Raw genomic sequence first — 26,445 nt, 5'->3', positions numbered from 1 at the left:
GGTTCCCAAATATCTTTATTGACAAAATATTTGCCCTCTACAGTCATTCCAGCACTAAAATTGTATTAAGTAATGACCTTTCCCCTTCACTCCCTGTATTGAACGGCACAAGGCAGGGATTCCCGCTCCATTGTTGTTTTTGTTGGCGATGGAAGTTCTAGCTACTAGATTTAGACAAAATGTCGAAATTAGGGGCATCCAGATAGGCCCTAATGAAATATAAATTTACCCTCTATGCTGATGACATATTCCTAACGTTATCTGCCCCAAATAGTTCCATCCAATATCTGATGGAAGAACTAACACTATACGGTACACACTCTACTTTCAAAGTAAATGCGAGCAAATCAGAATTTGTAAGTATAGGTCTTCCCCAAGTGGATATTCAAAACATAGTGATGGTTCATGAATTCAAATCCCAAACAACTTCTACAAAGTACTTGGGGGTCTATCTATCTACAACTCCACACCTCCTTATTACACTTAACTATTCACCCCTTATCAAAAATGTACAGCAGGAATTACGTTCCTGGCAAAATAAAACCTTATCCTGGATAGGTAGGATAAATGCGGTTAAGATGTCCATATTACCAAAGCTATTATACATCCTTCAAACAATTCCTATAAACATCCCAGACTCCCAATTACTCACATTATAAAAGCTTATCAACACCTTTATTTGGCAAAATAAAAGACAAAGAATAGCCAAGTCTACCATGTATCGTACAAAAGAAAATGGTGGCCTGGGTGTACTGTGTTTGCAATACTATAGGTGGGCGTTTTTTCTCACTCGGAGAGTTGATTGGTGTAAGAATTCCCAAAACAAAGAGTGGGTTACTCTGGAACACGCTCTTGATGGAGTATTGCAGCTAGGCAGTTGTTGTTGGCTCTCTCCACAGAATAGACAGTTTGACCACAGCATTTCTAAACTGATGTTGGAGACATATAAAGTATGGGATAAACATCTCACAAAGATACCCATCATATCCTCAAACATCTCACCACTGACTCCATTATGAAACAATTCGAGCTTACCAATACCCCCCAATTCCATCTTGTATCCTATCACTACCTTGTCGGATACTGCCTTGTGTTATAATGTCTTGCAAAACAATAAAATAAAACCTAGATCAGATCTCCAAGAATTCCATGGGGGGATAGTCCATCGTTAGTTTTGATACCAACAACTCGGACACTACATCAGTAGTCAAGTAGAGAGAGAAAATGAAGAAGAACAGAGGGGCGCCTCATGTGAAGTATCGTCAGGTGGAAACACAATAAAATCAAAAGATAGCCAAATGGGTACTCACATACTCCAAGAACACACTAATGTGTTGGTAGGGACAGGCTGCAAATTTGTAAAAGTGTAACAACTTTGCCTTGGCAGTTTTTCTATTCACCACTAGAGGCACTTGTGGCGAGAAACAACTTCCTGGAAAAGAAGGAAGTTAAAAGTTCAGTGCAGAAAGCTGATATTCGAGACTGTGCCTTGGGATGAGCTGCCACACCTGCCTAAATCTGCAGCCTGTTCCTACCAGCACATTGGTGTGCTTTTGGAGTATGTGAGTACCCATTTTTTATCAAGTATAATATTGCTGGTTATACTCTTAATGGTCTGCACATGTAGTGCTCCTCTTCTGTGTTTCTACTATATTTCCAGCACCACAGTATTGAGAGCGTGACTGAATGGGTGAGCTGTTACACCTTTACAAATCTGCAGCCTGTCCCTATCAACACATTAGTGTGTTCTTGGAGTATGTGAGTACCCATTTGGCAATCTTTTGATTTTATTGTGTTTCCACCTGACGATACTTCACATGAGGCGCCCCTCTGCTCTTCTTCATTTTCTATAGTTTTACCTGGACCTGCCAGTGAGGAGGAGGCAGCCACCACTTGAAAACAGTTTACACCATTTCAAGGACATTTCACTTTGTTTCATATGTTAATAGTGTTGTAAGAATCATATCTATTTCTATATAAGATCTAATTTATATATCTGCTTTTTACATATATTGCTCATTATATAGACGTGCAAATTTTTATTATTATTCAATATTTTTTATATTATTTCTCTAGCGCCCCCTTGTGTGATCAGGTCACACATTTATACATAAGTAGAGAGAGAAAACATTTTTAGACCCCTTACAGACTTTGAAACCCTGTGCCACATGAAATCCTCCAGAAAAGGCACATTATCTCTAACCTACAAACTACTTTTAACACATCATTCCAGGAAACTGCCGACCTACACTAATAAATGGGAGGTGGAACTACAATACCACCCTACACAAAAAGAATGGTCACAGATATTTTCAAATATGAATAGGTACACTTCCTCAGTTCAAATACAGGAGATGAATATTAAACTCCAATGCAGGTGGTACTTCACACCATCCAGGCTGGCCACAATATTCAAGAACACATCATCGGAATGTTGGAGGGGTTGTGGGAACCCGGGCTCTTTTACACATATATGGTGGCAATGCCCCTTTATTACCCCATTTTGATCCAATATTATAGGAGAAATTAAAAGAGGTTACCGAGATCACATTATCCTTGGATCCAGTGACAGTCCTATTTAACAGATTCCCAAAAGTCTGATGCAAACTTAGACTTCAGTTATTATATATAATGATCAACAGTGCAAAATGATTAATACCACAACATTGGAAACAGACTAGACCACCTACACTTGAGCAGTGGAGAGCCCTAGTTTCCACCACAATACTATCAAAAAAGCACCACTTTGTTGTTTCCAAAAGACTTGACGATCACTTTGTCTATCTCTTTCATATGGGAGGACTACATGTTGTTATATAAACACTAATAGTATATTTTAACACAAGGCAACCCCTTGAACTAGCAAAGTCAGTACATCATCAGAAATGTACATCATTTCATACAAGAATGTTGGAAGAATATTGTAATAGCTATTGTAAGCTCTGTGGAGTTGAAACTGTTTTATACTAATTGATTCCAGGGATCACACATGAATGTACACTTACTTCCCTAAGTTTCCCCTTCCCCTTTTGTCTTCTTTATGTTTCTTTTTCTATACAGTGGAAATGTTAAATTTGCGACGTTATTGCCAAAAAATGTGTAATATACGCTTTTTTGTAACGCATATCACTCAATAAAAAATTATAAAAAAAAATATATAACATTGAACTAATAACATTTTCCCTCTGGGCAAGCAGCTTTTAATCCGTGACTAGTAAACTATAGTGATATAGTGATATTTTTCCAGCCCTATATTTATATATATATATATATATACAGACATAGGGTTTGAGGTTTCCATTAGTCAGATAACAAGAACATTGATAGATATATTGATAGCTATGGGGGCATATGTATCAAGCTTGATGCCCCGTGTTTCTGGCGAGTCTTCAGACTCGCCAGAAACAGCAGTTATGAAGCAGCGGTCACAAAGACCGCTGCTCCATAACCTGTCCGCCTGCACTGAGTAGGCGGACAGACATCGCAACAATACAACCCAATCGAGTACGATCGGGCTGATTGACACCCCCTTGCTGGCGGCCTATTGGCCGCGAGTCTGCAGGGGTCAGCGTTGCACCAGCAGCTCTTGTGAGCTGCTAATGCAATGATGAATACGGCGAGCGTATTGCTCGCCGTATTCAGCGAAGTCTGGCGGACCTGATTCGCACTAGCGGATCAGGTCTGCCAGACTTTCATAACTAGAGGCCATTGTGTCAATTTTCAAACTTGTGAACCCTTTAACACCTGCAGAAACCCATGTGACCTCACAAGCTAGTTCATTCATTAAAAGACCTGCTCATTTTTCATACTGAAACAAATGCAAAGAATACAACAAATGTATATGTGTGTGTATATATATATATGCATATATATATATATATATATATATATATATATATATATATATATATATATATATATATATATATATATACACACACACACAGAGATAGTGAGAGAGAGAGAGAGAGAGAGAGAGGTGTTTCAATTATTCATTTTATAATTTATTTATTTTTTATATCTTTTTTTTACAGCTATAGATGACTGCTCCAAATGTCACCCAAATGCAATATGTGATGAACATTTTGGCAGAAAATGCCTCTGCAGAGATGGGTTTAATGGAGATGGCTTCAACTGTTCTGATATAAACGAATGTGCTTATTCCTGGACCAACAACTGTACAGAGGGGGTCTGCTTTAATACTATTGGTTCTTACACATGCCATTGTCCAAGTGGGTATAATAAATCCTCAACAAACATTTGTGTAGACATTGATGAATGCTCAAGCCCCTCACTCAAAAAGTGCCATCCAAATGCCACATGCATAAACTTAAAGGGAAATTATTCTTGCTCTTGCCTTCCTGGGTACACTGGAGATGGATTTTATTGTGAGCTCAGTGAATGCAAAAGTGGAATGTGTGGATTTGGTATGGATTGTACTATATTACATGGGGAGTATAATTGTTCTGATCCATGTATGACCTACAAAAGTATTTATGAATCTTGGAGAAGTTCTTCAAACAAAGACAAGTATTCAAAAATGTGTGACATAGGGCTACATGGATGGTATAGATTTCTTGGCAGTGGGGGAATTCGTATGCCAGAAACCTGTGTCTCTGAATATAGTTGTGGCGCAGATAGCCCAGTGTGGTTATCTCAAACTCACCCTGTGCTCAGTGATGGCATTGTAAAGAAAACTGCTTGTGCTCACTGGTCTTCGAATTGCTGCCATTATTCCACAGATGTTCAGGTTAAGGCTTGTCCTGGAGGATACCATGTCTATAAATTCAATGGGACTCCATATTGCAATTTGGCATATTGTACAGGTACCAAAAATAGTTTTTTATATACAGTATTTGAACTGTGACAATGTGGCAACTAAACCATGTAATTATAAATCTTCATCTAGATCCTGCAACGGCAGAAGTCAGTGGTCCATGTTCATGTGCAGCTAATGAAGAATGCAAAGTCAGTGGAGGCATCTATAAATGTCTCTGCAAAAATGGACCCAACATCACTGGTATGCATTAAATTATCATATAATATATGCTACATGGCTTTGTTATAAACTAATAATTGTGTTGATACCCTTTAATGAGATTTTAGAATAAATGGTTGTAGGTTTTTTCTTAATTTCTATTTTAATTTACAGTTCACTCTTTTCATCCTAATGAAAAGGAAATAAAGTTAGCGGGCTGAAAGCTAGAAAAAACATATTTAGTTGACCAATAAGGTTCCATTGACCTTTACATTTGGTCTGTTACCCTACCTAAAACAGGGTACTTACATTATTTTTGGGATAGCCATATAGCATTTTTGATATCCTAAAAAAATGTTCCCCACCACTTTTCTAAAGACATACACCATGGGGCAGATTTATCAAGTGTCTGGTGGACATGATCCACTGTAGGCATTTATCATTGCACAGGCAGTTCTGGTGAACTGCTTGTGCAATGCTGCCCCCTGCAAATTTGCGGCCAATCGGCCGCTAGCAGGGGATGTCAATCAACCTGATCGTATAGGATCAAGTGGATTGATGTCCGCAGCCTCAGAGGCAGCAGACCAGTTAAGACCTCTGAGAGGGGGGAGAGAGAGAGGGGGAGAGGGGGGGAGTGTCTCTGACTACAGGGGTTAGTCTTTCTGTTTTACCCATTGGTGTTTATATGTGTGTGTGTATGTGTGTATGTATGTGACTGTGTGTGTATTTATGCATGTATGTGTGTGTGTATGTTTGTGGAACCAGCAAATTACAGACCTTGTTACTACAGCATGGGGGGAGGGGGTAAACAGTGTCACTATACAGTACTACTATATACAGTACGGGGGGCTGGACCATGTCACAGACTACTGGGGTCACTTTATAAAGTACTGGGTTGGGTAGGGTCAGGCCAGCCATCTCACCGGCAGATTACAGACTGTGTCACTGACTCACTGTATACAGTACTGGTAGGTTAAACAGTGTCACTATATACAGTATGTCAGGGTTTGCCTCCTCTGTCCCTTTAAGGATTCATCTTCCACCCTTAACCACTGGTATTTAAGCACCTCCTCTTCCACTCATCATTGCTTGGTTAATTTTTCGTGTCTGCTAGTAAAATCCTTACTAGCCCAGAAATTCCCTTGCCTGCTTGCTGTTCCTTAGCAAGCTAATACCGGAGGTCGAGTTACGTCTCACCAACAAAGTTCCTAATCTCTGCCGCCTCTGCTGCCTGTCTCATCTACACACTGTGCGTCGCAGCTCCTACCTTGCCTCTCCCGCATCACACTGTGTATTCGGCTGACGTCATCAGCTATTGCCGACCGCAGTAACTTCTCCACGCTGCACTTTGGGTTCAGGTTGTATAAGAGTGAACTGTTACAAGTTATACGTTCTTAACTAAATAACACTAAAGTTTGTTATTACTGTTGTTCGCTGTTATAAGTCAATCTACATTTGTCAAATAGCTGTACCGCTCTCCACGCTACATTTATACATCTTATGTGCTGTATCTTCTATTTATGCTTGCTAAACTCTCATCACATACAAACCAAACATATATATGTGATATAAGTTACTTGGGCAATATTAACACACACAGTTGGTCACTTAGGCGACCCAGTTACCAACTTTGTGTTACATACCCATATGTATAAAACTCATTCTAACTGCTATATTCTAAATTCAGAGGCTAAACACAAAAGTAAACTGACACAGTAATAGGGGGTCAGACCATCTCACAGACTGTGGGCACAGGGTACCTCCTTTTGCAGACATGTAATCTGATTCACAATTTTTTTCTGTGTTAAATGTTAAAAAAAAAAGATAATTTTTTTTTTTGGGGGGGGGGGGGGGCCTTCTTAGATTCTTGCACCTGGGCCCTGTGGTTTCTAGTTACGCCTCTGGGGTGGAGAGAGCAAAAGAGAGGGGAAAAGAGAGAGAGCAAAAGAGAGCGGGGAGAGAGAGCAAAAGAGAGGGGGGAGAGAGCAAAAGAGAGGGGGTAGACAGAGAGCAAAAAGAGAGGGGGAGAGAGAGAGCAAAAGAGAGGGAGGGAGAGAGCAAAAGAGAGGGGGAGAGAGAGAGAGAGCAAAAGAGAGGGGGGAGAGAGAGAGCAAAAGAGAGAGGAGAGAGATAATAAAAGGGGGGAGAGAGCAAAAGAGAAGGGGGGGAGAGAGCAAAAGAGAGGTGGAGAGAGAGCAAAATAGATGGGGGAGGGAGAGAGAGCAAAAGTGAGGGGGGAGAGAGAGAGTAAAAGAGATGGGGAAGCGAGAGAGAGAGCAAAAGAGAGGGGGGAGAGAGAGAGCAAAAGAGAGGGGAGAGAAAGAGAGCACAAAAGAGAGGGGGGAGAGAGAGAGAGCAAAAGAGAGGGGGAGAGAGAGCAAAAAAGAGCGGGAGAGAGAGAGAGCAAGGGGTGGGACCGATGTACTGCAAGAAATTGCCTGTGTACATGGGCTTTAGGACTAGTTTAATATAAGAGAATATGTTTGAAATGACTATTAAATTGAATTCAGTTTGGATTACAATTACTATTGCATTTTTTTCTCCTCGCCAGAATTCCCTGATAAGACAAGCTTCCTTGTAAAGAGATGTGTTCCTTAAAACTTAAAGTGACACTCAAGTGAAAATTAAACTTTTATGATTCAGATAGAGCATACAATTTTAACCCCTTAACGACTGCGTCATACTTTGTACGCCACTGGTCGTTAGTTGATTGTTTGTTTATCACAGCGTGCAATAACCATAAATATATATACAGTCGTGAAAAAGAAAGTACACCCTCTTAAAATTATGTAAATAGAACCTCAGATGAACAAGACATGACATATTACACAGTGTCATGATTTATTTAATAAAAATAAAGCCAAAATGGAGAAGCCATGTGTGAAAAACTAAATACACCCTTACTGCTTCCATAGGAATTAAGGGGCTAAGTAGCAGCCAGGTTCTGCTAATTATATGCCCTTGATTAATTAAACATCAGCAAGTGTGACCACCTCTATAAAAGCCAAAATGTTAGCAGTTTGCTGGTCTGGAGCATTCAGGTGTGTTAACACAATTCCAAGGAGGAAAGACATCAGCAATGATCTTTGTTTTAATGTGTTTTGATTAAAAATACTTTCAATTCCAATGTTCACACAGAAAAAATTAACATACAAAAAAATATATTTATATATTATTATTATTTATTTATAAAGCGCCAACAGATTCCGCAGCGCTGTCCATGGGTTCAAAGATAAAAGTACAGTACAATATAAAAGACACCAGACAAAGTTTAACAAACAAATACAGGGGGAATTGAGGGCCCTGTTTCCGTAGGAACTTACAATCTAGATGGGTAGGAGGGTGAGAAACAGGAGGTGAAGACTGCAAAGGTGGGAATGATGTTAGTGTGGAGTTAGATGAGGGCAGCTATTAGGCAAGTGGAATTCATTTGTTACTGATTTGGAGATAGGCTTCCCTGAACAAAAAGGTCTTAAGGGAATGTTTAAAGGAGGAAAGGTTAGGGGAAAGTCTGACAGCACGAGAAAGTGCGTTCCAGATGATTGGTGCCGCATGAGAGAAGTCCTGTAGTCTAGCATGGGAGGAGGTGATGGTAGAAGATGCAAGGAGCAGGTCATTGTTGATCTTAGGGGGCAGGATGTAGTATATTTGTTGAAGAGTGATGACAGGTAGGGGGGTCGCTATGTTGCATAAGGGCTTTGTAGGTCAGGGTTAGAAATTTTAATTTAATTCTGCTGTGAATGGGAATCCATTGAAGGGATTCGCAGAGAGGTGCAGCAGATACAGAGTGTCGGGAGAGGTGGATTAGCCTATCAGAGGCATTTAGGATGAATTGAAGAGGGGAGAGAGGGAGGCCAGTTAGTAGGTTATTACAGTAGTCAACTCGGGAAATTACCAGGGAGTGGATTAGCTGTTTAGTAGTTTCAGCACTCAGAAATTGACAAATTTTGGAGATATTGGGGGGTAGTTATCATCGTGTCAACTTTCCTGCCTTCGCCGGCCCAATACGCCCGCCTAAGCTTGCCTACCTTCGCCGCCGCGGACCTGAAAAAATATGCCTAAGTTATCAAATAAAGCTGTCAAAAAGCCGCGGGGCGATGAGCAGCGGACTGTGATAGTTATCACTCATCCAATCTCGCTGCTCTTCGGCTTTTTCCCAGCTTTATTGCTAGCCTGTCACTAAGCACTCACACTAAACTGCACTGTTCTACCCCCTATACCGGCGCCCCCGGAGCCCCCCCGCAAATAAATAAAGTTACTAACCCCTAAACCGCCGCTCCTAGACCCTGCCGCAACTCTGATAAATGTATTAACCCCTAAACCGCCGCTCCTAGACCCTGCCGCAACTCTGATAAATGTATTAACCCCTAAACCGCCGCTGCCTGACACCGCTGCCACCTACATTATACCTAGTAACCCCTATCCTGCCCCCCCTATACCGTTGCCCTCTGTAATAAAGTTATTAACCCCTATCCTGCCGATCCCGCACCTCGCCGCAAATAAATAGTTTAACCCCTAAACCGCCGCTCCCTGAACCTGCCGCAACCTATCTTAAATGTATTAACCCCTATCCTGCCCCCCTACACCGTCGCCACCTATAATAAATTTATTAACCCCTAATCTGCCCCCCCTACACCGTCGCCACCTATAATAAATTTATTAACCCCTATCCTGCACCCCACTACACCGCCGCCACTTTAATAAATTTATTAACCCCTAAACCTAAGTCTAACACTAACCCTAACACCCCCCTAACTTAAATATTAATTAAATAAATCTAAATAATATTTCTATTATTAACTAAATTAATCCTATTTAAAACTAAATACTTACCTATAAAATAAACCCTAATATACCTACAATATAAATAATAATTATATTGTAGCTATCTTAGGATTTATTTTTATTATATAGGTAACTTTCAATTTATTTTAACTAGGTACAATAGCTATTAAATAGTTATTAACTATTTAATAGCTTACCTAGCTAAAATAAAGAGAAATTTACCTGTAAAATAAAAACTAACCTAAGTTACAATTACACCTAACACTACACTATACTTTAATAAATTATTCCTATTTAAAACTAAATACTTACCTGTAAAATAAACCCTAAGATAGCTACAATGTAATTCATAATTACATTGTAGCTATTTTAGGATTTATATTTATTTTACAGGTAACTTTGTATTTATTTTAGCTAGTTAGAATAGTTATTAAATAGTTATTAACTATTTAATAACTACCTAGCTAAAAGAAATACAAAATTACCTGTAAAATAAATCCTAACCTAAGTTACAATTAAACCTAACACTACACTATCATTAAATTAATTAAATAAATTAAATACAAATAACTACAATTAAATACAATTACATAAACTAACTAAAGTACAAAAAATAAAAAAAGCTAAGTTACAAAAAATAAAAAACATAAGTTACAAACATTTAAAAAATATTACAACAATTTTAAGCTAATTACACCTAATCTAAGTCCCCTAATAAAATAACAAAGCCCCCCAAAATAAAAACATTCCCTACCCTATTCTACATTAAAAAAGTTCAAAGCTCTTTTACCTTACCAGCCCTTAAAAGGGCCTTTTGTGGGGCATGCCCCAAAGAAAACTGCTCTTTTGCCTGTAAAAGAAAAATACAACCCCCCCCCCAACATTAAAACCCACCACCCACATACCCCTAATCTAACCCAAACCCCCCTTAAAATAACCTAACACTAATCCCCTGAAGATCATCCTACCTTGACTCAGCCGAGCCACCGATGGAACTGAAGAGGAAATCCGGAGCGCCAGAAGTGATCCTCCAAGGGGCGCTGAAGAAGTCTTCCATCCGATGAAGTGATCCTCCAAGCGGCGCTGAAGAAGTCTTCCATTCAGCCGATGTCATCTTCCAAGCGGCGCTGAAGATCATCTTCCATCCGGGCGATGTCATCTTCCAAGCGGGGTCTTCAATCTTCTTGCTTCAGGATCAATCTTCATCCCGCTGACGCGGAACATCCTTCTTCCCCGACGGACTAACGACGAATGAAGGCTCCTTTAAGGGACGTCATCCAAGATGGCGTCCCTTCAATTCCGATTGGCTGATAGGATTCTATCAGCCAATCAGAATTAAGGTAGAAAAATCTGATTGGCTGATTGAATCAGCCAATCAGATTGAGATCGCATTCTATTGGCTGTTCCGATCAGGAGTGAAGACGACTCAAGGTAGGATGATCTTCAGGGGATTAGTGTTAGGTTATTTTAAGGGGGTTTGGGTTAGATTAGGGGTATGTGGGTGGTGGGTTTTAATGTTGGGGGGGGGGTTGTATTTTTCTTTTACAGGCAAAAGAGCAGTTTTCTTTGGGGCATGCCCTACAAAAGGCCCTTTTAAGGGCTGGTAAGGTAAAAGAGCTTTGAACTTTTTTAATGTAGAATAGGGTAGGGAATGTTTTTATTTTGGGGGGGCTTTGTTATTTTATTAGGGGGCTTAGATTAGGTGTAATTAGCTTAAAATTGTTGTAATATTTTTTAAATGTTTGTAACTTATGTTTTTTATTTTTTGTAACTTAGCTTTTTTTATTTTTTGTACTTTAGTTAGTTTATGTAATTGTATTTAATTGTAGTTATTTGTATTTAATTTATTTAATTAATTTAATGATAGTGTAGTGTTAGGTTTAATTGTAACTTAGGTTAGGATTTATTTTACAGGTAATTTTGTATTTCTTTTAGCTAGGTAGTTATTAAATAGTTAATAACTATTTAATAACTTTTCTAACTAGCTAAAATAAATACAAAGTTACCTGTAAAATAAATATAAATCCTAAAATAGCTACAATGTAATTATGAATTACATTGTAGCTATCTTAGGGTTTATTTTACAGGTAAGTATTTAGTTTTAAATAGGAATAATTTATTAAAGTATAGTGTAGTGTTAGGTGTAATTGTAACTTAGGTTAGTTTTTATTTTACAGGTAAATTTCTCTTTATTTTAGCTAGGTAAGCTATTAAATAGTTAATAACTATTTAATAGCTATTGTACCTAGTTAAAATAAATTGAAATTTGCCTGTAAAATAAAAATAAATCCTAAGATAGCTACAATATAATTATTATTTTTATTGTAGCTATATTAGGGTTTATTTTAAAGGTAAGTATTTAGTTTTAAATAGGATTAATTTAGTTAATAATAGAAATATTATTTAGATTTATTTAATTAATATTTAAGTTAGGGGGGTGTTAGGGTTAGTGTTAGACTTAGGTTTAGGGGTTAATAAATTTCTTACAGTGGCGGCGGTGTAGTGGGGGGCAGGATAGGGGTTAATAAATTTATTACAGTGGCGGCGGTGTAGTGGGGGGCAGGATAGGGGTTAATAAATTTATTACAGTGGCGGCGGTGTAGTGGGGGGCAGGATAGGGGTTAATAAATTTATTACAGTGGCGGCGGTGTAGTGGGGGGCAGGATAGGGGTTAATAAATTTATTATAGGTGGTGACGGTGTAGAGGGGGCAGGATAGGGGTTACTAGGTATAATGTAGGTGGCGGTGGGCTCCGGGAGCGGCGGTTTAGGGGTTAATACATATATTATAGTTGCGGTGGGCTCCGGGAGCGGCGGTTTAGGGGTTAATATGTATAGAGTAGCTTGCGGTGGGCTCCGGGAGCGGCGGTTTAGGGGGTAATACATTTATTTAGTTGCGGCGGTGTAGGGGGGACAGATTAGTGGTGTTTAGACTCGGGGTACGTGTTAGGGTGTTAGCTGCAGACAATTCCCATAGGAATCAATGGGATGTCTGGCAGCAGCGAACTTGTACTTTCGCTATGGTCAGACTCCCATTGATTCCTATGGGATCCGCCGCCTCCAGGGTGGCGGATTGAAAACCAGGTACGCTGGGCCGTAAAAGTGCCGAGCGTACCTGCTAGTTTTTTGATAACTAGCAAAAGTAGTCAGATTGTGCCGCACTTGTGTGCGGAACATCTGGAGTGACGTAAGAATCAATCTGTGTCGGACTGAGTCCGGCGGATCGAAGTTTACGTCACAAAATTCTACTTTTTTGCCGGTCTGTAGCCTTTGATAACTAAGGCGAATCAGCCTCGCCACAAATATGCTGCGGAATTCCAGCGTATTTGAGGTTGACGGCTTGATAACTACCCCCCATTGTGTATATACATATGATGTATATATATGATGCATATAATTATATACTGTATATATACATAGCGTGTTAAAATTTTACTTTGAGCACATTTAGTGCGCAAGCTACGAAAGTTATTTAGCACGTCACTTATAATCATTGTGTAACATTGTACTTCAGAAGGTTAAATTAATTTCTTTGCCTTATAGAAAAAGTAAAATTCAATTGTTCTGTAATATTTCAGTTGTGAAAATTGTGCAGGGCAGGTATGTACAACTAATTAGCAGTCGTGGCTAGGGTTCCATGCCATGTTAATATTATTTATACAAATTAGTTTAAAAGTAATAATTATATAATTCTCATACTCATTTAGTTCAAAATTGTATAACATCAGACAATTATTTATGTTTTGTTGAAGATTCTAATTCGCTACATCATACATTAACATGTGGGAAATCTGAAATCAAAGTTTCATATCGAGCATGTGAACTCAGGACCTTAAATCTGGATATTGAAAATGTTCATCTGATGGACAAATCTTGTCTTGGTATCCTGGATGGTAACGTTAGTCTTTTGTCTCTAAAAACCCCAGTTAAAGAAGGAGTATGTGGAAACAAGCTATTTGTAACTTAAGTATTCTATAAAATGTTTTAAAACGTTGGGGTGTTCACCATGTTTTATGAGCAAATTTTGAACCACAAATCATTAATTAATTAGGCTGGACTAAAAAGTTTCTCATTCCATTTTACAAATGCAAAAAAAATTGTCAGGTTTTTTTTCCTTCCAAAACTTTATTTAGTATGAATGATATAGCAGTTACAAAAACATCTGGGACTTCAGATTATTAGTATTTGAAAAGTAAAAGTCAGGTTTTTACCAAGAGTATTTAAAACCAGTGTTGGGATTTAAACTCCTACTAATATTTAGTATGACCAAACCAAGGTAACCACTGTCGCAAAAACAAAAATTAGTAAGGGACTTGTCAAGATCCAATGTAATGCACATGTCATTTAAACAATCCATCATTTAAGTTCATAAACAAAGTCCCATGTAATGTAATGTAGATTCAGTATTCAGTAAAATACTTTTTGTTCAGTAATATGTTTTTGGATAGTAAGCATGTATACTCACATGATTTAACCTCAATCCAATAAAGTAAGTATTGCACACTCGGGAGAGAGAGACTAATTATATTAATATACTTTTTTAGCTCTGTGATTACCTTGCATCTAAGCCTCTGCAGACTGCCCTCTTATTTCAGTTCTTTTGACATACTGGCATTTTAGCCAATCAATGATGACTCATAAATAGCTACATGGGAGTGAGCAAAATGTGATCTATTTGACACACATGAACTAGTGCTGTCTAGCTGTAAAAAAATGTAAAAATGCACTGAGATAAGAGGCGGCCTTCAAGGGCTTAGAAATTTGCATATGAGCCTACCTAGGTTTAACTTTCAGCAAACAATACTAAGAGAAAAAAGCTAATTTGATGATAAAAGTAAATTGAAAAGTTGCTTAAAATTTCATGTCCTATCTGAATCATGAAAGTTTAATTTTGACTAAACTGTTTCCTTAACTGGGATTATGATAATAAGATAAGGCCAGTGTACACCAGATCATAGTGGGATTTAAATAAATACAAAAACAAAATCTATGCTTACCTGATAAATTTATTTCTTTCCGGATATGGAGAGTCCACAACGTCATTCCAATTACTAGGGGGAATATCACTCCTGGCTAGCGGGAGGAGGCAAAGAGCACCACAGCAAAGCTGTTAAGTGTCACTCCCCTACCCATAATCCCCAGTCATTTGACCGAAGGGAAATGGAAAAGGAATAACACAAAGGTGTAGAGGTGCTTAAGGTTTAGTAAAAAATAACTGTCTTAATAAAGGGTGGGGTCGTGGACTCTCCATATCCGGAAAGAAAGACATTTATCAGGTAAGCATACATTTTGTTTTCTTTCCTAAGATATGGAGAGTCCACAACATCATTCCAATTACTAGTGGGAACCAATACCCAAGCTAGAGGACACGGAATGTATAGGGAGGGAGAATAAGACAGGCGGACCTAAACGGCATCACCGCTTGAAGAACCTTTCTCCCAAAAGAAGCCTCAGCCGGTGCAAAAGTATCAAATTTGGAAAATTTGGAAAAAGTATGCAGAGAGGACCAAGTTGCAGCCTTGCAAATCTGTTCCACAGAAGCTTCATTTTTGAAAGCCCAAGAAGAGGAGACAGCTCTAGTGCAATGAGCTGTAATTCTCTCAGGAGGCTGCTGTCCAGCAGTCTCAACCAGAGGGAAAGAGAAGTAGAAGTAGCCTTCTGACCTTTACGCTTTCCTGAGAAACAAACAAACAGGGCAGAAGACTGGCGAAAATGCTTAGTCGCCTGTAGGTAGAATTTTAGAGCATGCACAATATCCAAGTTGTACAACAGATGTTCTTTATGAGAAGAAGGATTGGGACAGAGAGAAAGAACAACAATTTCCTGATTAATATTTCTATCCAAAACCACTTTAGGAAGAAACGCAATTTAGTACGAACAACTGCCTTATCCGCATGAAAGATAAGGTAAGGCGAATCATACTGCAAAACCGAGAATTCAGAAACTATCTAAGCAGAAGAGATAGCAATAATAAGCAAAACCTTCCAAGATAGCAACTTAATATCTATGGAATGCATTGGCTCAAACGGAGCCTGCAGCAAAACTTTAAGAATAAGATTAAGGCTCCAAGGAGGAGCAACAGGTTTAAACACAGGCCTGATTCTGACCAGGGCCTGACAAAAAGATTAAAATTCTGGCACATCCGCCAGATGCTTGTGTAACAAAATAGATAATGCAGAAATCTGACCTTTCAGAGAACTGACTGACAACCCTTTCTCCAGACCTTCCTGGAGAAAAGACAAAATTCTAGGAATCCTGACCCTCCTCCAAGAGTAGCCCTTAGATTCACACCAATAAAGGTATTAACGCCATACCTTATGGTGAATTTTTCAAGTAACAGGCTTGCAAGCCTGGATCATGGTCTCAATGACCGACTCCACGCTTAGACAGAACTAAGCGTTCAATCTCCAAGCAGTCAGCTTTAGAGAAATGAGATTTGGATGGAGGAATGGACCCTGAGTTAGAAGGTATTTCCTCAGAGGCAACCTCCAAGGCGGCCGAGATGACATCTTCACTAGGTATTAGGAAGTATTAGAATTACCGATGCTCTGTCTTGTTTGATATGAGCAATAACTCATGGAAGGAGCGCAAACGGAGGAAACAGGTATGTATTGGGAACTTGTAAAGTGCGGCTAATCACCCGTAAGAGTCTCAAGGCACTGCCCATTTTTATCGACCTCGGAAGGATGAAATGCTTACTCCTACTTTATTAATTGTTATTGTTTTATTGTAACATATTACTTTAGCAACACATGTAATAATGTCATGCTAATAAAGTATTGTTGTCTTGAGTGGACCTCACCGGGGATCAAACCTGCAACCTTGGGCTGCTACAGAGCTCAGCCACAGTGCCTTAGCATGCTGAGCTATCTGTCCGGCCTCTGCTAGACCAAAATCCCAAGGAACTGCCAGAGCATCTATCAGAGCGGCCTGAGGATCTCTTGGCCTTGAACCATACCTTGGAAGCTTGGCGTTCTGCTGAGATGCCATCCGATCCAACTCCGGCACCCCCCTTTTGAGGGTTAACCTGGAGAACACCTCCGGATGGAGAGCCCACTCCCCGGGATGAAATGTCTGCCTGCTCAGGAAATCCACTTCCCAGTTGTCCCCTCCAGGAATGTGGATAACAGATAGACAACAATTGTGAACCTCCGCCCACTGAATAATCCGTGCCACCTCCTTCATGGCTAAGGAACTCTGAGTTCCTCCCTGGTGGTTGATGTAAGCCACTGAGGTGATGTTGTCTGACTAGAACCTGATAAACAGTGCTAAGGACAAATGAGGCCAAGCCATCAGAGCATTGTAAATCACACTTACCTCCAAGATGTTTATGGGGAGAGCAAACTCCTCTTGAGTCCATAGTCACTGTGCCTTTAATGAGTCCCAGACTGCTCCCCAGCCTAGCAGGCTGGCGTACGTGGTTATGATCACCCAGGAAGGTCTCCAGAAGCATGTGCCCTGAGACAGATGCTCCTGAGAAAGCCACCATGGGAGAGAGTCTCTTGTCGACTGATCTAGGTCTATCCTCTGAGACAGATCCGAATGGTCTCCATTCCATTGTCTAAGCATGCATAAATGCAAAGCTCTCAAATGGAATCGAGCAAAGGGAATGATGTCCATGGAAGCGACCATCAGACCAATTGCCTCCATACATTGAGCTACTGGTGACTCAAGAGAGAGGCAAGAGGAGAAAATTTTGGATTTTCTGACCTCCGTCAGAAAAAATATCATAGATAGGGAATCTATTATGGGCCCTAAGAAAACCACCCTTGTAGCTGGAACAAGGGAATTTTTTTCCAGATTCACTTTCCAACCGTGGGAACATAGAAAAGACAACAAGATCTCTGTATGAGAGTTTGCTTGTTGAAAAGATGGCGCCTGAACCAATATGTGATCCAGGTATGGCGCCACTGCAATTCCCCTGAGACCTGTTCACTGCCAAGAGAGCCCCCAGAACCTTTGTGAAAATTCTGGGAGCTGTGGCAAGTCCAAACGGAAGAGCCACAAACTGAAAGTGTTTGTCTAGAAAGGCGAATCTCAGGAATTTTTGATGATCCCTGTGGATGGGAACATGAAGTAACACGTCCTTCAGGTCTACAGTCGTCATGAACTGACCCTCTTGGACCAAAGGAAGAATGGAACGAATGGTTTCCATTTTGAAGGATGGTACCCTGAGAAACTTGTTGAGGCACTTTAGGTCTAAAATGATTTGAAAAGTTCCCTCATTTTTGGGAACCACAAACAGATTTGAATAGAATCCTAGACCCTGTTCCCTTACTGGAACTGGAACAATCACTCCCAGGGAGGAAAGGTCCTGAACGCAGTTCAAGAATGCCTCTCTTTTTACCTGGTCTGCAGATAATCTTGAGAGGTGTATTCTGCCCCTGGGAGGGAAAGTTTTGAAATCTATTTTGTAACCCTGAGATACTATGTCCACAGCCCAAGGATCTGGGACATCTTATATCCGCGCTTGACTAAACAGGGAACGTCTGCCCTCCACTTGATCCAATCCCGAACCGGGGGCCGACCCTTCATGCTGACTTAGACTCAGCTGAGGGTTTCTTTTATTGCTTTCCCTTATTCCAAGACTGATTGGGCTTCCAAGCAGACTTGGACTGTTTCTGCTTTGAAGAGGGAAAGGAAGACTTTTGAAGTTACAAAAGGAACAAAAATTACTTTGATGTCCTTTAGGTCTGTTCTTCTTGTCTTGTGGTAGAAAAGACCCTTTTCCACCCATAATATCAGAAATCATTTTTGCCAGACCAGGTCCAAACAAGGTCTTACCCTTGTAAGGAAGAGCCAGAAGCTTGGATTTGGAGGTAACATCAGCTGACCAAGATTTTAGCCACAAAGCCCTGCAGGCTAAGACACTGAAGCCAGACATCTTGGCTCCCAGTCTAATAACTTGCATGTTAGCATCAGAAATAAACAGAAATAAAGAAATTGGCTATTTTGAGAACCTTAATCCTATCTTGGATCTCCTCCAATGGAGTATTTTCTAAAATTGATTCAGACAAGGCGTCGCACCAATAAGATGCCTCACTTGCTACTGTGGCAATACAAACTGAAGGTTGCCATTGAAGACCTTGATGAATATACATCTTTTTCAAATAAGCCTCCAGCTTTTTGTCCATGGGATCCTTAAAGAAGCAGCTATCCTCTATAGGGATTGTAGTTCTCTTAGCAAGAGTAGAAAAAGCCCCTTCTACTTTAGGCACCATGCGCCATAACTCTTTAATGGAGTCAGCAACAGGAAACATATTTTTAAAGACGGGAGATGGAGAGAAAGGTATCCCTGGCTTCTCCCATTCCTGTGAAATAATCTCTGTCACACGTTCTGGAACAGGAAACACTTCCACAGAGGAAGGAACATCATAGTATTTATTAAGTTTACTAGACTTCTTAGGGTTGACAATGACAGAAGTATCAGAGTTCTCCAAAGTAGCCAATACCTCCTTTAACAGTACACAAAGGTGTTCAAGCTTAAATCTGAAGTTTACTTCTTCAGTATCAGATGAAGGAATTATATTGTCCAAATCTGTGATTTCACCCTCAGAGGCTACTGACGTATCCTCCTCATCTGTCAGGTTCACTTCGATATCTAAAACATATGTTTTGAGAACAAGTCAAGTAATTGAACCTCAGCTGCTGAGATTAACAATAAAATTGTATATTTGTAGCAGAGAGATACTTGGGAGCAACATGAATTACTATTAAAGTAATGCAGAACCCTTGTATCAAATAGCAGTGATTGTTTTTAGGGAAAATGTAAGTGGGTTAAACCCTATAGCTGCCACGTGTGCCTGAGTAACACTGAAAGATGCAGCAGGGCCACTAACTTACAGACCTTATATAGAAATAACAGGATAATACTTTTAGCCGACAAGCAGGAATATACCATTAAACATACCGGTATTTAATAGTTCATAGTTATGTACACATAGATGACTTCAGTAGAATAGCATGATCCAGTTATGGAGGCTGGTAGTAGGTAATTTACTGAGATAAGAGCGTGCTTCGGACGGCAGGGTAGTGAATGGCAAAGTTCATGACAGTCTTATGCATACTTAGGTTAGTGGATTTAACAAGTGAAAGGGTGAATTGTTGAAATAAGCTTACAGAGTGTTGCAGAAACTGGTATCCTGCTTATGTTGACCTTACCGCTGTAGAATGTGAGCAGAAGGAGTGAAGTCCGGTGATAGAGAAGCTGGCGTGTGACGTCACCGCAATCCGGGTCCTCAGGGAGTCAGGAACAGCTGACAGGCACAACGGATGCTCGTGCAGCGTAAATGGAAAGGATACTTGAGATAATGCAGCAGATAGGGTTTTTGGAGAAACCAGGAACACTGAAGTATGTGAACAGCATTCACAGTAGAGAACAAGCTGAAGTTTTTAACTTTAGGAGTAACAGAGTGAACAGCGTTCACAGGTGAGTGGCTCAGAGTAGTGGTGCTTCAGTAATCAATACAAAGCAATTTTGTCAGAGGCAGGTGAGGTTATATAGGGAGGTGCTTTGACAAGCTGAAGATCCTTAAAGAGACAGTAGATGTTGATACTGTAAAGAATAAGGATGACATTCCTGACATCATCAGACTTATGAGGGAGGGCAACCTGTGTAGCAGTAGGTGGAACAGAAAACTTACTATCTGAATGTCTAATTTTCCTCTTGCGTTTTCCTAGCATAGGAAAAACAGATAATGCCGCAGATACCACAGAAGATAACTGTGCAGCAACATCTGCAGGCAAATAAACTCCTCCATGAGGCTGAGAGCAACTGCAGGGCACTGTATGCGATGCCATAGAGGCTTGGGACGTTTGAGGGGAAAGCTGTAGCATTGCCTGAACAGCATCATCCTGAGAGACATTGGGCTCAGAGGGCAAAAATGTATCTTTAAATTTAAGTGTTCTAGCTAAGCATGCAGCACAGAATTGCATAGGCAAAACAATTTGTACCTCAAGGCATAACAAGCATTTGTCAAAAGACACAGACAGGCCCATTTATCAAGCTCCGTATGGAGCTTGAAGGGCCGTGTTTCTGGCGAGTCTTCAGACTCGCCAGAAACACAAGTTATGAAGCAGCGGTCTAAAGACCGCTGCTTCATAACCCTGTCCGCCTGCTCTGAGCAGGCGGACAGGAATCGCCGGAAATCAACCCGATCGAATACGATCGGGTTGATTGACACCTCCCTGCTGGCTCTCCGCATTTAGCGAGGTCTTGCGGACCTGATCCGCAGTGTCGGATCAGGTCCGCAAGCCCTTTGATAAATGGGCCCCATAGTCTTGGTCCATGTCCATAATACTAAAATAAAAAATTCCCCAAATTGTAGAAATTTTTTAAATACACTGTCACTTTAAGAATTATGCAAAAATTCTTTAAAATAATAAACCAATCAGGCCCCCTATACCTCAGACAGGCTGAGGGGCCTTACCGTAACACTTATACACAATTTGGCTGCCAGAAGTCTCTAAAACGATCATATAGTAGATCAACACTGAAGAGACTGAAATTCACGCAGTTTGTCAGTTAGCCTATTCTAGCTAAGCAAGCAAAGAAAACCAATTGCCAAATTTTAAGTTTATACATACATCCCTGTATAAAACATAAGCCACACACATACTAATAAAGTATTTCAACAATATAAGCCCAAAGAGGAAAAACCTCCCAATAAAGGAAAGATTAACCCCTTGGGGCTGATTTATGGACCGCTGCTCCATAACTTGTCCGTCTGCTCTGAGGCCGCGGACATAAATCAACCCGATCGAATACGATCAGGTTGATTGACACCCTCTGCTAGCGGCCGATTGGCCGCGAATCTGCAGGGGGCCGCATTGCACCAGCATTTAACAAGAACTGCTGGTGCAATGATAAATGCCAACAGAGTATGCTGTAGGCATTTATTGATGTGCGGCGGACATGATACGCTACATCGTATCATGTCCGCTCGCACTTACATAAATTGGCCCCCTAGTCTCAACATACATAATGTGCCTGCTAACTGCCAAAGAAAAATGTCCCCATCTACTGCATATGACATAATCTTCTGAAGTGCAAGTCTCCAAGACGTAGAAGACAAAAGCACTTACCTACAGTCTAGCTGTCTGGAAGGAATATAGCTCACAAGGCGTGAAAGGACACATACTCCTTACAGAGACCTGTAGACAAAGAAAGAACAGAGTAACCATGTACCATGGGCAGCAATGTGTTAGGAAACAAAGCAAAGACTACCTCACAACTTCCTAACTGCTTAAAAGCCACCACTACTCTACTGAAGAGATTGACGTGGACTCAGCTAAACCCAAAGCCTTGCTTGCAGGGAAAAGTACCAGAAAAAGGAATTCATTTATTTCAGACACCAAACTTCCCCTCCTCCATTTACAGAGGCAAAGAGAATGACTGGGAAAAAATGGGTAGGGGAGTGACACTTAACAGCTTTGCTGTGATGCTCTTTGCCTCCTCCTGCTGGCCAGGAGTGATATTCCCACTAGTAATTGGAATGACTTTGTGGACTCTCCATATCTTAGGGAAGAAATATAATTTAGCTTCAAAATTCCATTTTTTTTTAAAAATATGTAAATGTTTGCTTTTGTGTAAAAAATGTGTCCCACATTACCTAGAATAGCTAAAAAGCAAAATCTTCAGCCTAGGTTTTTAAAAAGCTGCCAATTGCCTAAGAGCCAGATTACAAGTGAAAATTACGCTTTTGCTAGTGCTAAATTTGTGCTCCACTCGTAATACAAGCACACACAATGGTATTTGAAGAGACCCGCAATGCAAATGCGAGATCATGTTCGCATTGCATGGAAGCTTCCTGCTCAATAGCGTGAGTTTCCATAGACTCCAATGGGAGCCTCATTCTCATGCCATGAGACACGGCATGAGAACCTAGTGCAGCGAAGGGGGTAAGTCGCGCAGTGAAAGGCAGCAAAGGTTAGCTATATATGTATATGAATATATACATATATATTTTTGTGTTTATATGTGTATATACACATATTAACAGAAATATATATGTATATAAGCATAAACATATTTATTTATAGAAATACCACAGTCCCCATAGACCGCAATGTAAAGGCACTTGTCAGTTTTTTCTAACACCCCACACCCACTCACTTTAAACCCTAAAAACTGCTTTATACAGTACACTTAGAAAGATCTGATCTCTGGTTAATTTTCCGGCCACTAATTTGTAATGGTTGGTTATTTATCGTGCACGTAAATGGGCAAATTTACCAGTTTACGGGCGTGTGATACATTTGCGATCCACTTGTAATCTAGCCCTAAACCAGCTATTTGATTTGTAGGTTGCAGAATGTGCTTTTCGGCCCCCTAGGTAGTGTGAGGCAAGTACAATCTTAAAGGGACAGTCAATCTTCTTATCAATGTTACATAATTCTGCACTATGTCTAATCACGGAATTCTGCACTATGTCTAATCAGAGCACGAAGGTTGCGGCACTGAACTAAATGTAGCATGCTCCCATGCTGGGTAAAGCCGTCGGCTTTGCCTAGGGTAGGAACACGCTACATTTATTTCAATAGTGTGATCCAGTGTGCTTTGATTAGACAGCATACTAATGGTGTACTATTAAAAAAAAGAATCAGTTAAGCAGAAGTGGACAGTGAGGAAGTTATGGTGAATAAAGTTTTGGGGGGTTAAATCTTGAAAATGCTTTATTTTTTTTACAGGTACCGTTAGTACACCAAAATTTTAGTTGTTTGAAAAGATAGATAATTACTTTATTATCCATTCCCCAGTTTTGCATAACTAACACGATTATATTAATATACTTTTTACCTCTGTGATTACCTTGTATCTAAGCCTCTGCAGATTGCCCCCTTCTTTCAGTTCTTTTGACAGGCATGCATTTAAGCCAACAAAGGCTGACTCATAAATAATTCAACGGGAGCTAGCACAATGTTATCTATATGACACACATGAACCAGCCCTACGGAATTTGGCGACACTATACAAATAAATGATAATAAAAATAATAACTAACAGTGTCTAACTGTGAAAAAATATCAAAATGAACTGAGATAAGAGGTGGCCTTCAAGGGCTTAGAAATTAGCATATAAGCCTACCTAGGTTTAGCTTTCAATAAAGAATACCAAGTGAACAAAGCAAGATTGATTATACAAGTACATTGGAAAGTGGTTTAAAATTGCATGCCCGATCTTAATCATGAAAGTTTAATTTTGACTGGGCTGTCCCTTTAAAAAGAATGTTAAACACAAAATCAAGTGGTTTAATGTCCTCTTAATACATAGTCAAAAAAGGAGAAAGGTTAAGATGCTTTAATGTGCAAAAAGCATACCGTACCCCTCAAAGGATAACAATATGATGAATAAAGTTATTTCCAAAACGTCAGGGGTACTTGCCCTAGGGACACAAAACATTAATGGTGGAGGTGCGAATATACTCACTACTATAAGAGAGACTGACCGGCATTCAAACAAAGAGTCTATATCTTAGGCAATGTGAGTATGGCAAACAACAGTGCTAGATAGACCAATTCATATCCTTTCAATACTCGCCCAATGTTATGCCTCAATGAAGCCTCAAATAGTCCATAGGAGGGAAGGTGTGCGTGATTGATAATCAGAATAAATCAGAGTTTACTAAATTATGCAACACAATAGAACCGCTGCCCCCAATCGGTTTGAAGGAAAAACGTACAGTAAGCTGTAATACTTCTTCATACAAGGGTGCTAGCATACATGATAAGACTCTAGTAATTGCTTAAAGGTACTCACAGGAGTTGATCCTTTATGGGGTACAGCCGGTGTTGTGTTGATTTAGGATCTGTTGTTGGGAAAACTGTCAAAAACGGCGGTCCTGGGCAGTCCCTCACTCACGAGTATCCAAGGGGTATCCGTTGCCTGTTCGTCCGTTGCCGTTGTTTCCTGCAGCTTGCTGATGTTCACTGCCGTACTCGAAGTCCGTTATGTCACACGCACACCTACGCTTACTCCTCCACCTCCTATTGGTAGTTAGATCCCTTAGGGCAAAATGCTCCGGCACTACTAGGATTCCAAAAAAAAGGCAAATTAAAATATAGAAAAGAGTGCAGGAATCCAGGGCCAAGGACAGCAAAGATTAAAATTCAAAAAACCTTTATTGTCCAATTCTTTAAAAAGCGCCAAAGGCAACAATTAGAAGTAACATGGAAGATAGTGAAGACAAAAAAGTACAGCCGTTACTGAACTGGCTTACGCGTTTCGGCCAAAGCCTTACTCTTAGCCTAATTAAAATACAATCACAGCTGTGTCTTTATAGGGATCTATTTGACTGTGATAGGTGTAAAAACAAATGAGGTGGTACTATACATTTAAATACAACAGGTAAAAGATTCCTATGTATCAATATATGTATGTCAATTTTAACCTGCATAATATATCTAAGAAGGAGGGGGCGGGGAAAGAGAGACCCCTAAGGTACTGCCATTAGAAAAAGGAGGACCTATACTAGGTCTACTCTAATTCTGCTTACACTGTATGAGCCATTATTTAAACAGAATATGCTGTTCATCTAACCTAGTAGAATTTACACACACATCAATATTGAGTACTAAAATGTGTGCACAGTTAAATAAATATACACATGCCTAGACAATCATCAACATTATGCGGCTACTAGTATTGTCAATATGGATGTCCGTTAGTGTACTTAAAGGGACATAATACTCAGATGCTAAATAACTTGAAACTGATGCAGTATAACTGTAAAAAGCTGACAGGAAAATATCCCCTGAGCTTCTCTATGTAAAAAAGGAAGATATTTTACCTCACAATCTCCTCAGCTCACCAGAGTAAGTTCTGTGTAAAAACTTATACTCAGCTGCTCCCAGCTGCAGGTAAACAAATTTAAAAAAATGAAGAAATGAACAGCAGCCAATCAGCATCAGCAGTGCTGAGGTCATGAACTCTTACTGTGATCTCATGAGATTTGACTTAACTCTCATGAGATTTCATAGTAAGCTTCCTTTACCCGATTGGTGAAATAATATGAGAGTGCACGATGCTAGTCCCTTCAGATGTCCCAGGACAGACACACTAAAATGCTGCTTAGAAATCCTTTACAATGGGAGGTGGCTACTGAGGAACTTTTGAGGTAAAATATCTTTCTTTTTTACATAGATATGTTGAGGTGATATTTTCTAGTCAGCTTTTTACAGCTATGCTGCATCACTTTCAAGTGTTTAAACATTTGGGTATTATGGCCCTTTAAATATAAATAAGCAAATAGTTATACACATAAACCAAGCCTTCCATAAATTCTCAATAAATGATATGAGTATAAAACTCTCATAAACACATAGATAAAGTTTTCAACATGAGCTTCACCCTGTATTAGAATACTAGCTGATATTTATCTAGTACTAATAATGGGGTCAAAATATGTATTCATGTCAATATTCAGAATGAGGCTGTAAGGAATTTATGTGGTAGAATGTAATGGGAGGACAATTGCCTACTCCCTATAATTAATTAAGTCATATTGGGAGTCATATTGCTTTTCTAATGTCAGAATTTTTATATCCACATTGTTTTAAATGACCTATTAATGTCTCTGATTGATCCTTAAAGGAGCGCTCATCCGAACATTTTCTTTTAAGTCGGATGAGTTGACCTTTAGCAATCGCATAGGGTACATGGGGTGAATGGCAGCTATTTCCATG

General features: G+C 39.8%; 1 protein-coding gene across 1 annotated transcript in view; it reads left to right on the top strand.

Annotated features, from left to right (window-relative positions):
* Positions 1-26,445, top strand: part of LOC128641728 (uromodulin-like) — a 106,461-nt gene that overhangs the window by 24,704 nt on the left and 55,312 nt on the right. Inside the window, exons 6-9 of the mRNA XM_053694253.1 lie at positions 3,581-3,595; positions 4,035-4,826; positions 4,910-5,020; positions 13,515-13,699. Coding sequence (XP_053550228.1) covers positions 3,581-3,595; positions 4,035-4,826; positions 4,910-5,020; positions 13,515-13,699 — 1,103 coding nt within the window. The remainder of the gene's footprint in view (positions 1-3,580; positions 3,596-4,034; positions 4,827-4,909; positions 5,021-13,514; positions 13,700-26,445) is intronic.

The sequence above is a fragment of the Bombina bombina genome, chromosome 11 (genome assembly GCF_027579735.1).
Source record: "Bombina bombina isolate aBomBom1 chromosome 11, aBomBom1.pri, whole genome shotgun sequence".
Classification (NCBI taxonomy): Eukaryota; Metazoa; Chordata; class Amphibia; order Anura; family Bombinatoridae; genus Bombina; species Bombina bombina.
Note: the sequence above shows the minus strand (reverse complement) of the source record. Positions and strands in the feature narration are given on the sequence as shown.